A 12404-nucleotide genomic window follows, 5' to 3' on the forward strand; every position below is an offset into this window, starting at 1 on the left:
GAGATACAGTCATGCATAGAGCGAGGGTGAGCACGGCCAGATAAAAGAGGGAGGTAGAGCCAGGCTGATAATCTGCAGATTTCCATGCTTATTACACTAATGATTTCATCATATTTGATGTGGCAGTGGGGAGATGGGAGGAGCCAACTGGTGTGTGTGCGTGCGTGCGTGCGTGATGGGGGACGGGGAAGAGGGATCTTCTCATCTCGCCGACACTGCTAAATGATGGAGTCATTTGAGTGACCTCTGACTGGGGGCTTGCCCATACATAATTGCATGTGGGTGGGGGGGGGGGGTGGTAGGGAGTGGGTGTGGCAGCACAACACCCCCCCCCCCCCCCCCAGCCCTTTACCAGTTTTTCTGTTTTCTTCCTCCTTTTTCGGTCCTGCTGACCGGCTTCCTTCCCTCCACCTCTGCTCCTCCATCTTGCTTCTCCTGGCACGCCCCACTCGCCGCTTCAACCTTTTTTTTTTTATTCCCCCCCCCCCCCTTCCCCCCTGCTGCCCCAGCAGACACCTTCGTCTCCACTATAAAAAGAAATAAAATAATAAGTGAAAAAAAATCCCAAATAAAAGAGAGATTGCATTAATTTTCAAATGATGATATTACATTTAGCGTGGGGGGCTCATATATCAAAACGGGAGAGCTACTCCCGTACTGTATGCGCTTCATCTTAATGGTATCGCTGGATGTCAAGGGCATGGAGGAAATTAAATCGGAAAGTGCAGATAGACCAAAGGAGATATTATCTCTGGATGATTGCAGTTTTGATAGGTATTCCAGTGGATTTCATTTTCTCCGGGTGGGGAGAAGATGAGTTGGCCCGCACATTTGCTCATTTTTCTTCTACATGATTTATGCGAGTTGAGTGTAAAACCCCTCCTCCGCCAGCCCACCACCAACACCACCACACACACCACCACATCCCCCCCCCCACCCGCCACCTCACCACCTACATGCACACACCCCACAAACACACAACAACAACCCTTTTATCAGAACACACACACACACACAAACACACACTTTGCGGCATACACATTAACAGTGCTGAGTTTCTTCGTGGTCAGGACAAGGTTTGCGTGGGAGTTTGATTTTGGGTGTGTGTTTGAAAATGTGTGTATGTTTATGCTTCTACACACGCCTGGTTGTGTGTGTGTGTGTGTGTGTGTGTGTGTGTGTGTGTGTGTGTGTGTGTGTGTGTGTGTGTGTGTGTGTGTGTGTGTTTGTATTTTTGTGAATTGCTTCATCGTCGCTTGGTCTTTTGTGTGTTTTTTTGTGTCTGTGTGTATGTGCGTGCGTGTGTGTGTAAGGGCGTGCACGGTTGCGGGCACGGCGGAGCCATCAGTGGGAATGAATCCAGGGAGATGAGAGGGTGTCATTACTCAGACTTGTTTACATTCTAAATACGTAATGAAATCTTGTTGGTAATAATGACGGGGAATAAAAGTTTGGGGAATTGTAAAAGTGGTGAAGTTTGAGAAATGAGCCCCGGCCCGTGAAATAGCATTTGGGGGCAGGAAACGACATTATTATGCAGTGCTCCTGCCTGCCTTAGACATGAAGATGAACTGCTGGCGGCCCATAAAATGCTGTTAGCTCTAGCCTGAAGTATGGCACATTGTAAAAGAGGCCTGATCCCATATTGCCATTATATATAAAAGTATAGCCATACACAACATTATTTTTCATATAAGATGAGCCCGGCAACAGGGACCCCGGCCCCCCACACAAATATACATACACACCCACACACAGCCCCCCCCCCACACACACACACACACACACACACACACACACACACACACACACACACACACACACACACACACACACACACACACACACACACACACACACACACACACAACTCTGCCTCCCTCTCCAATTGGTGGGATTTTTTTCCACTTATAAAATATATAAATAAACATATTGCAGTGGAACCCGTCTCTGCCCTGATCTTATAGACCTTGATATTAAAAACAGAAATATTGCATTTTCTAGGGGCTCGGCTTTTCCCTCATCCTGTTTTGGGTGTGGGAGAATGGGGAGGGGCTGGCAGGGGGCTGCTGGCCAAACATAAGTCAACAAATTAAAGGAAATAGAAACAAATGAGACTTTGAGAATGCATTGAGATGAATATTGAATAAATCGACTTAAGCATACCTCGGTGACATTGACTTCAGGTCTTGGGTCAGACCTGCCAGGCACAGACACGCTAACTGTTGGTTTTTCCACTATTTATTTTTGTAAACTTTTTAAAGTCTACTGCCGGTCCCCCTTTTGAGTCATAACCTCTACTTTAGTGTTTCTGAAAAGTGTTATTTAATTAAGGGTGAATAGAGCATAATTCTGTATTTATTTTTTAACTACTGTAATACTAAACTACCGTTATGGCGGTCGTCTTCATCTTGCATCATGTTTACAGTCGAATGTAAACGATGAATGTCAACAAATATTATTTCATGTTACTTATAGCTGTCCAATGTGCCTGTCTCTCTAATTTCTCAACGTACATGTCCAAAAAAACCCTTTTGTTTCTTTTTAATCACCGAATGTCCTAAATGCATCAAAAAGGCCCACCCACCGAAGGATGTGATATACATCACGTCTTTAATCCTCCCCTTGACTCCTGTGATGGAGCATCCCCGGTCGCCGGCCCAGCCCGGGCCGTATTAGGCCTCCTGTATCCTGTAGAGTGGTGGAGCCGGGGCGGGGATGAGATGAAACTCGGTTGGTCGCTGCTCCACGTTCCACGGAGCCCGCGAGGCAGATGATGGCTTACTGTGTCGGACGCTTCGAGGGCTCCACTAATCATACAACACGACCACCATCTCTCACACGCACGCTGGCACGCTCACGCACACGTGCTCCTTCTCTCTTCTGCGTTCTCCCTCTCTCTCTGTCCTGGTTCTCTCTTTCTCTCTCTTTCTACTATCCGTCTCTCATTCCGTCTTCCTCTCCACTATCTCTCTCTCTCTCTCTCTCTCTCTCTCTCTACCATCTATCTTCTTTTCCTCATCCACCTGCTCCCCACTTCCTCTGCGTCTCTTTCTTCCCTGACTTCCAACTTATTTTTTTTTCTTCCTTCTTCTAATCCAAGCCCCTCGAAACAGCAGAGTGAATGTAGTGAACGGGGTAGATGAAGTGGTTTCAAGTGAACAGTCACCCCCCCCCCCCCCACCACCACCACCGCCACACCATGAATGAGTGGACACACAGAGTGAGGCCAGGGAGGGTCCGGTTTAACGTGACATTGTGGATCTCACTGACGCAGGCGTGCACGGACACGTTATTTGTCTGCCTAAATGACGTGTGCATCTGTGCATGTGTGTGTGTGTGTGTGTGTGTGTGTGTGCGTGCATGTGTGTGGCCTCTTGAGTCTCGCGTCGGTACTTAACAGAGGTTTAGCTTGTCATGTGAGGAGGCTCATAGTCTTAATGTAATGCAATACAAGGCCCTCTTTCTCGTTCTTAGCCCACCAGCACCCATGCAGTCGCCACTCTTAAGTTACACCCGTCGGTTCACAGAGGGTGTGAGGGGACAGATGTTGAGATAATGTGGTGTGATTGAGTGGTTGTCCACGATCACCTGTGTGTGTGCGTGCGTGCGTGTGTGCGTGCGTGCGTCTCTCTTTCCATTTTTTCCTCTCTCAGAGGGTCTCTCTAGCCGTGGTTCACACAGTGGGCTGAAATACAGCGCTTTGGGCTGATATATGGTTTAGCTTTTGGGCCAATGATGCCGACGCTCCAATGTGCCTTTCAACACAGTGGGGCAGGGTGCGTGAATGCTCCACAAGCCACTAACACACAGAGAGAGAGAGAGAGGGAGAGAGACGGTAAGAAAGAGTAAGGCAGAGGGAGATTCTCCCCTAACACCACCTGGCCCATGTGATTGATGGCGGTGTGTACATTGTAAAAACATCCCTTAATGAACACACGCACAGCAGGAACCACGCGTAGAAAACAAACCACCACCTGCCGGGGCCCATAGGGTGCCCTTTTCTTATTATATAGATCATTCTCCTGATGAGAGCCTTCTCCCTTGATGCTCCCGCACTCCTTCAAGTGCTCTTTCATGGAGGCACTTATTGATCTAATTTGAATGGTATTGGAAGTGTTTTCTTTTTAGAGTAGAGTGTGTGTGTGTGTGTGTGTGTTGATGTGTGTGTGCACACATGCACGTTTTCTTTTTATTTGTGTCCCCAGGCACTATTATCTTATTAGCACTCTTATCGTTTGCTGCATGGATTCACCTCATTACGACCTCGGCCTCTACTTATGTTACCACACACCAAGGAATGATTAGGATTAGTTGTGTGCTTTTTTTTCTCAACCACTTCTATTTCTGGTAGGTTACGCCATCTAGGCTTCACCTCATGGGCTCATGCGTGCCAATCGCGTGCGCTGAAAACTTCAACAGTGTACCAATCAACACCCACATTTCCACAGCACCTCTTCTTTCAGCAACAAAAGACACTAGAAATCGTACCACGACCTCTACGCTGTCCAGCGGCGGTGCGGCAGACACCAGGTTTCCGAGGAAGACGGCTAGGATGCGCTCGTCCGGGGGCCCCCGTCTGAGGGCTCTTCTCTGTCAACCGCTTCCCGTGCCTCGACGTCTGGCTAACAGGCGAAGCTGCGCTGCTAGCCGCTCTATTCTGGCGGATCACAGGCGAGGCGGCGTCCGTCTATCTGTCCACGGCTTCTTCGCAGACGGCCGTCACTGGTCCCGTTCCCCCGCCAACCCCAAGCTCCCACTACGTCCTGATTCCCAAGAAGTCAGGGCAGATGAGACGCCTTCTGGATCTTCGCGTTTTCAACGAGTCAGTGGCTGTGAGGAGAATTCAGAATGCGACCCCAGAGCGTGTGGTGTGCGGCCACCGACATGTTCCGATCAGACCAGACAGTGTGTCAGCGGCGGCTTACAAAACAACCGGGGGGAGTGCGCTCCTCTGCCCTCCACCGAGCAGCGGTCGAGCCCTGGCTTTGGGCGCGTCAGAACCTGCTCAGCCTCCAGGGCCCTGCATAACTCGGCTGCCCAGAACTTTGGTGCGGGCCTTATGTCTCACGGTGGTCCTCCCTGAGACTAGTGGCAGCAACATCCCGATCATTGTCAGACTGATCTTGCAGAGGTTCGGGACGGGTCAGGGGGAACCTGTTGGCATCGAGAGAGGACGGGTCAGGGGGACCTGTTGGCATCGAGAGAGGACGGGTCAGGGGGACCTGTCTGCGTCCAGGACACCCACTGCAGGATGTGGTTCTCTCTCTCGGCCAGTAGGATCGTCCTCCATTGGGTGGTAGGCGGTTGGCCAGTGCTGGTCAGACCGGATGCGCTTTCACAAGCACACTGGACAGTTTGCCGCCCCCATGATGTGTGTCGGGCGGTTGCCGGTTATCAGCACTATTCAGAGTGCTCACTCGCCTTCCACTTCCTCCCTCTGCACGGCAAGGTGGGGCGCTTCCTCTAAGTGGTGTGACAGCAGTCACTTTGATCTCATTGTGAGGTGGGTAGTTTGCTTAGTTCCTCACAGTGCTTACTGGAGAAAGGTTTGGCCTTTTCCACTGTCAGAGTCTATGCAGCAGCTGTTTCACCTGGCCACGTAGGCTGTGGTGGCGAACCGCTTTTTTTTATTCATCCCCTGGTCAAGATTTTCTTGCGTTGGGATAGACGTGTAAAAACCCTGTTTCCCGTGTGCTTACACCACGCTGGTGTAATAGAGTGATAGTTAGGTTATTATAACTCTGGTTCTATGATTGTAGGCATAGTCGTCTAGTCTCCCGCCTGCTGTACCCTCCATTGCTGAACAAATAGCGTGGAGGACGAGTGCTGCTATGCATGCACTGTGCCGTGGAAAATGTGGGCGGGGCCCACGTTGATTTGTACGTTGTAAAGGCGAAGCCTAGACGGCTACGCCTACAATCATAGAACCAGAGTTATAATAAGCATCGTTTTCCTCAGACGCCTTTCCTACTCACTTCTTCAACTCCCTTACTTGTGTTTCCAAACTTTCTGAATTTTCGGAGGGAATTAATAAATCTTCTCCCTCTCTTTTTTCACCATGGTGATTATCTGAAGCTCCAGCAGAGTAGACATTGCCTTTCACACAATTCTCTCTCTCTCTCTCTCTCTCTCTCTCTCTCTCTCTCTCTCTCTTGTCTCTTTTTTCATTATCAGTCTCTTTCCTTCCCTGTATCTCTCTCAATTTCTCTTCATTGTCGCTTTTCTTGTTCTCTCTCCATCTTTCTGTCTCTCATTCCGTCTCTCCCTCATCATGGGCTTTTCTCTCCCCCCCCCTTCTCTCCTTCCCCATAGTGTCTCTCTACCTCTGTGTGTGTGTGTGTGTGTGTGTGTGTGTTGGATGGGCGCAGGTCTAATTGAGGGGAGAAGTCTCTTCAGATGCGCCATCCGCTTCTCCCCCAGCGGGGCGGACACAGAGCCGTCTCGTGGGAGCACAATTACCGCCGTTTTATTGTTTACTAATGAATTACACACACACACACACACACACACACACACACACACACACACACACACACACACACACACACACACACACACACACATACACCATAGCAGTTCACATGTGCCTGTGTAAAAAAAAAGGGTTTAGTGGGATGCAAAATAATTTATTGTGTATAATTGCTTGTGTTTGTGTGTGTGTCTGTGTGTATTCACACTCACAAGTGTGTGGGTGTTTGTGCTCGAGCACTGCTGTTCTGCTAGATTTTCCGCAGACTTCTAAGTACCTTCTATTGCATTAGTTGTTATTGTAATTCGAGATTAATTATCCCATTTCAGCCTTCATTTACAACTGGAAGCTGTGGGCCTGCAGTCTTTTCCTCATTAGCCATTAATCTGTTTTCACTTGCTTCCTATATTTAAGACCTGGCGAGGTGTGTGTGTGTGTGTGTGTGTGTGTGTGTGTGTGTGTGTGTGTGTGTGTGTGTGTGTGTGTGTGTGTGTGTGTGTGTGTGTGTGTGTGTGTGTGTGGGTGGTAGTTTGTGCGCCTTCGTGCCAGTCACGTGTTTGTGTGCAGGTTTGTCCACATGCGGGAGAGGGTGTGACTTAGCCCGGCACATGCCTTCGGGCCAGTGTAAACAAATGCTAATTTAATTACCAAGGAAATGTCATAATAAGCTGTAACTAAGATGATCGCTGTGCACACAGTGATCTGGCCATTTAAGCTGTCTGATGTGTGTTATTACTGTAGGATACTGGTTACACCAAAACTAAACTCTTTGCTAATCACTGCTGTGCGGGGGTTTGTGTGTGTGTGCGTGCGTGTGCCCACGTGCGCGTGCGCATGCGTGAGTGAGGGGTTATAGATATGGCTGTGTTGAGAGTTTTCCCCTATCTCGGTATAATAGAGATGGTAATTTAAGCTGTCAAGCAGTACCCGTTGATGTGATTGTGATCCGCTGTGTCACCCGCACACACCCCGCCCCCCCACTGACTCACACACACACCCATCCACACATTGAATGTGCAGCAGGTAGTGTGTGTGTGCGTGTGCGTGTGCGGGGCCCCCTTGACGTGTTTCCCGTCTAAGACACGCCGCCTTGACACCGCCACATTAAAGGGGTCATTATATTTCCCAGACTGCCGCGGAAAAAGTGACATTTTTACAAAGTGACAAGTTTACAGTTTGATAAATGTGATGTCTGCGGCGGGGCTGGGATGGGTAGGGAGGGCAGAGGGTGCTGCGGGGGGAACAAGGAGACGGGGTGTCGGAGGTAGGGGAGGCCGGGGGGGGAGGGGGGGAGGATGGGTGGTGGAGGGGTGCGAGTCGTCTGTCAGCAGCGCTCTGGCCGCGTCGTCTAAATGATCCTCCGAGCCAGGGCTCTCACATCCCATCCCCATTAGCATTTAATTCCTCTCTTATCCTAAACACAGCCTCCGCCGCACCGCAGACAGAGGGAAAAAAGAAAACAAGCCACAGGGAGCAATCTGTGGCGGGGGGGCCGTCTTTTATAGAGTCGTAACGCAGTCTTTCCTCCGCGACAATTATGACTCTTCATAAGAAATCTAATGGTGGGGATATTGGAACTACAGCCGGCCCCGCTGAGGACGATTCAGGAGCATACAACCATTACGACCCCTGCCTACTGCCTACCTACGTATCAGTAGGCAGGTAGCCCACAACCACACACACACACACACACACACACACACACACACACACCCCACCCCCCCCCCCCGCCCAGTGTGCACGTGAATACACACATGGCCGACAAGTGGAGGGATGGCAAGTGTGTGTAATCGCTCTCTCTCTCTCTGTACCTCTCATCCGAATTCTCCGTAGACCGGCGATCGCAGCCTTTAGTTTTTCTCTGCGTTTCCCCCCTTTCTTTTGGTCTCTCTCTCGCTCTCTTAGCCTCTGTAAGTGTCTCTGTGTGTCTCTTGCTCTTTGATCGTCCCCGGCGTGTCAAGAGTGTGCCCTCGTTCTGCTGCCTGCGTGACTCCGCCATCCCCAGGCTGTCTGCGCCGACGGGCTTAGCGGGGTTTTAGTTCCCCTCTTTCCCCCTCTGCGCTGTCTCATGGTTCGCGGTTAACATTTAACAACGGGTGCCCAAAGGGACTGAGGGGGGGACGGACGGAGGGGGCTGATGTCTGTATGTATGCACGCTGTGTGAATACTGAATGCTATTTTTTGTGGTCTGCGGTCTGCTCTTTGAGACTCTTACTGTGTACAAATACCATTGACTTTTGTTTTGGTTCCACATGGCCTGGCCCATATCTCAGTCAGGTATATATTTTGTGCCCCTATGCCCCAATAACCATTTTCTCTCTCACCCTCTCTCCCGTCTTCCAGACGCCAGCAGAACAGGCCAAGGTTCGGATGCATATGGTTCTACAAGCGGCAGGTAGGCAGCCACTCTCACCCCCTTCCTTTCTCTCTCTTAATAATACACCGAATTATATCGTCCAATAAGTTTTCATGTAATCTATTTTTAAATCACACACAGAAGCCCCATCTTTCCCCTCACTTCCTTTACACTTTGAGACCTTCCAATTATTCAGCGCAGCTTCATTTCAAACACTCCCTGGTGTACATAAGTCATGTATGTCAGCCTGTGCCTCCCTATGCATATATATACTACAGTGTGTGTCTGCGTATTGATGTGTGTGCATACAGTATATATATATATATATATATATATATATACTTCAGTGTGTATTCTTGGGCCAGGGCTGGGAAGCCAGATGGGACAGGCAGAGATTGACTGTGGAGAGAAATGTCTCCATGCATGTGTACAGTCTCTCTGTCACACACACGCACACACACACACACACGCACATGCATACACGCACATGCACACACGCACGCACACACACACACACACACACACGTTACCACGGGCACACACAAGCACGCGGCTTAACCCCTCAGAACAGGGTTCTACTTTCAGCACAGGAAATGTATGAAAGAGCCCGGGCGGCGATACATCAAGTTCACCCGTCAGGCCCCCTCTTACCTCAGCCAGGGCCCAGGCTGTCCTCCTACCGTAGGACATCTCACCTCTCCTCTGGTTTCACTCTGAAGACCAGATCCTGATTCTTCTCTATATGATGTGAAGCATTCGGCCCATAATGCGGTTCAACATACATCCCTCCCTCCCTCCCTCCCTCCCTTCTGCCGAACTCCTGGCGGCTAATGTGATGCTAATGGCCGTGCGGCATCATAAAAACGCAGAGCGTGAGTGCAGCAGGCCAGGGCAGACGCAGGGCCCACAGGCTACACCGAGGCAGACGACAGAGGGTTTAGTGCTCCGGGACCTGTCTCTGGCTTTCCTCTCTCTTTTCCCAGACGCTTCCCACTGAACAGGTTTACGGCCCTAATCAAAGACCATCTCCCCCCCCCCCCCCCCCCGCGCACCGGCCTCTCCTGGGCCTGTCAGGGTGGCTGAGATGGTCGTATTATCGCACACAGGATCACCTGCGGGGAAAGTCCAAACTGGATTACAGATTGTGTCAATGAAGCGGTGTTGACAAAGCTGCAGACAATGGAGTCATCTGTTGTTCAGCTTTCGCTGTGTTTGTTTATGTTTATCTGGTTGTTTATTTTTGTCAGTGCCTATCCCGGTGCCCTCTCCTCTCTGCGGTTGTGACACACAGTTCCCCTCATTTGTAGATCATTTTTAATGGATGCTTATTGATTCCGTGTGTGTGTGTGTGTGTGTGTGTGTGTGTGTGTCTATTAGGACATTATTAGGATCATTAGGAGCATCTATTGTCTGCTCTCTGAAGCCAACAGATGGATTACTCACAGACCACCCCCTCCCCTCCACTACTCTCTCTTCCACTCGCCCCCCCCTGCCCCCCCCCCAAACACCAGTTCACTCGTTCTCCGTTCTCTCTATCTCTTCATAACGGACAGAGGAAGATAAAGACGTGGTGGAGGGGCAGCAGGAAGCAGCAGATGTTTGGAGTTGTGTGTGAATGTTGTGTGTGTGAATGAAAGTTGTGTGAATGTTAATGTCCTGACGTAACCCACCGCCCCGGCTTAAACCTGCTCCCCTGTACCTCCTCCTCCTCCTCCTCTTCTGGCCCTCCTCCTCCTCCCACCTCCTCCTCCTCCTCCTCCTCTCTGAGCGCCCGCCAGCCTCTGCCTCCCGGGGTCTCCTGACATCTTTTAAGCCTGCTGCTCTCTTCTCCTCTCCATGCGCTCTCTCTCTCTCTCTCTCTCTCTCTCTCTCTCTCTCTCTCTCTCTCTCTCTCTCTCTCTCTCTCTCTCTCTCTCTCCTCCCTCCCCTCCTGTTCCTTTTGTCCATCTATGGACTCTCCCTAGTCAGTAGAGAGGAGATCATCCCCTGGCTGAATCAGCTCAGCTCTTTGTGTCGGGAGGGCTCTGTGGACCTGTAATGAGCCCCCCTCGGCTGGCCCGCTGGCCTGCTTAGCACTCTCTGGGAGCTCGGTGTGTGTGTGTGTGTGTGTGTGTGTGTGTGTGTGTGTGTGTGTGTGTGTGTGTGTGTGTGTGTGTGTGTGTGTGTGTGTGTGTGTGTGTGTCTGAAGAAGTGGGAGGTTGGTGGGTGGGGGGTTGGAACACTGGCCTCCTATAAAAGAGTTGGACCGATATGTTTATGGGTCACTTCCTGCCTGGCCTAAATATTCAACATGCACGCACACACACACACAAACACAGACGAGTGCACACATGCACTGCACGCCTCTAGAAAGAAAACCCACTTAGTGATTTAATTGATACCAAATGGGGTTTGTTTTCCGCAATTCTTCTTGGTACTAAGAACAATTTCTAATTTTCGTGTCTCAGATGTTGCGCACCTACCCGACGTCGGCTTGTATTCCTCGAGAGATGGGCTACGTCTCAAGGCGTAGCAGCCTCTTTTTAGGGGATTTGGTTTCATCTCTTTATTAACTTTTTAACTGATTCGATTTGAAATCCGTTCCATGTTGCTACCACAAAGAATATGCTGAGGAGGATTATTTGAAGTGCTTCACCAACCCGTCTTGGTTTTTCCATTTTTAGTTCGTATTCATATTCATATTTATCCAAATTGAGGGGAGGTTACCCCGAGTTGTGTGACCTGAAATGTCTGGGAGCGCACCACCCATTCATTCAAGTCACATCATGTTCACAACACTGTCTTAAACGTTATCAATTTATGCCATGCAGGTCTATACTGATCAGTCTATACTTTTTACTTAAAAGGAACACCAACACACAGACGCACGCACGCACGCATGCGCACACACACGTACACACACCGGCTACCACACCCCCGCCATGCACAGTGTTTCCAGGCCAGTACGCATGCGTCCCCTCTGGGAGGCGGCGGCGGCGGTGTGGGGGCCTCTGTCCACATCCACACATCAATAGGGAGTGTTTGCAGAACACCCACTGAGGACCGGGGGGGGCCAGGGGTCATCAAAACCTCCGTCCGCTCCCTATTGGAGCCATTGACGGCAGCAAAACAAACAAGTCCTTAAGATCTCATCAGAGGCCTGAACTTGGCAACGGCTCGCCGGCCTGGATCAACCCACTCGGACTGAGGCTGCTGCTGCTTTGGAGTGGTAACACCTTTAGTGCTGCTACTTCTGCAGCCGCCCGAGGACCCTCCACACGTTACAGGGCTCCTGCGTCACAGCGCAGCATGGGGTTTTCTGTTGGAGATGCGCCGCCCTATTGAGAGGACTCTTGTTGTACTGCAGAACCTTGAATCGATGTTAATGTACCGTAACCTAGGCTAAGGAAAACGTTTTGCTCAAGTCTCCCCGGTAAAATGCTGTTGCAGTTTCAGACACAGCAATGTCTCCCCATAATGACAAATCCTTTCAGGATTAATTGCTGAACCATGACCAGGGTAACATTAGCACCGACACAATAACTAACATTCCAATGCTCCTATGCTTTCAAAGGGGAGTTGGTCATTTTGATGAGA

The 12404-nt window shown here is 50.2% G+C and overlaps 1 protein-coding gene across 1 annotated transcript in view; it reads left to right on the forward strand.

The window, feature by feature from the left end:
- The first annotated feature begins 8820 nt into the window (after positions 1–8820).
- LOC311341968 (serine/Arginine-related protein 53-like) overlaps positions 8821–12404 on the forward strand; it is a 36779-nt gene continuing 33195 nt past the window's right edge. The window contains exon 1 of the mRNA XM_084466782.1: positions 8821–8867. Coding sequence (XP_084322908.1) covers positions 8843–8867 — 25 coding nt within the window. The 5' untranslated portion in view covers positions 8821–8842. The remainder of the gene's footprint in view (positions 8868–12404) is intronic.

The sequence above is a fragment of the Micromesistius poutassou genome, assembly GCF_964030765.1.
Source record: "Micromesistius poutassou genome assembly, chromosome: 4".
NCBI classification, from domain to species: Eukaryota; Metazoa; Chordata; class Actinopteri; order Gadiformes; family Gadidae; genus Micromesistius; species Micromesistius poutassou.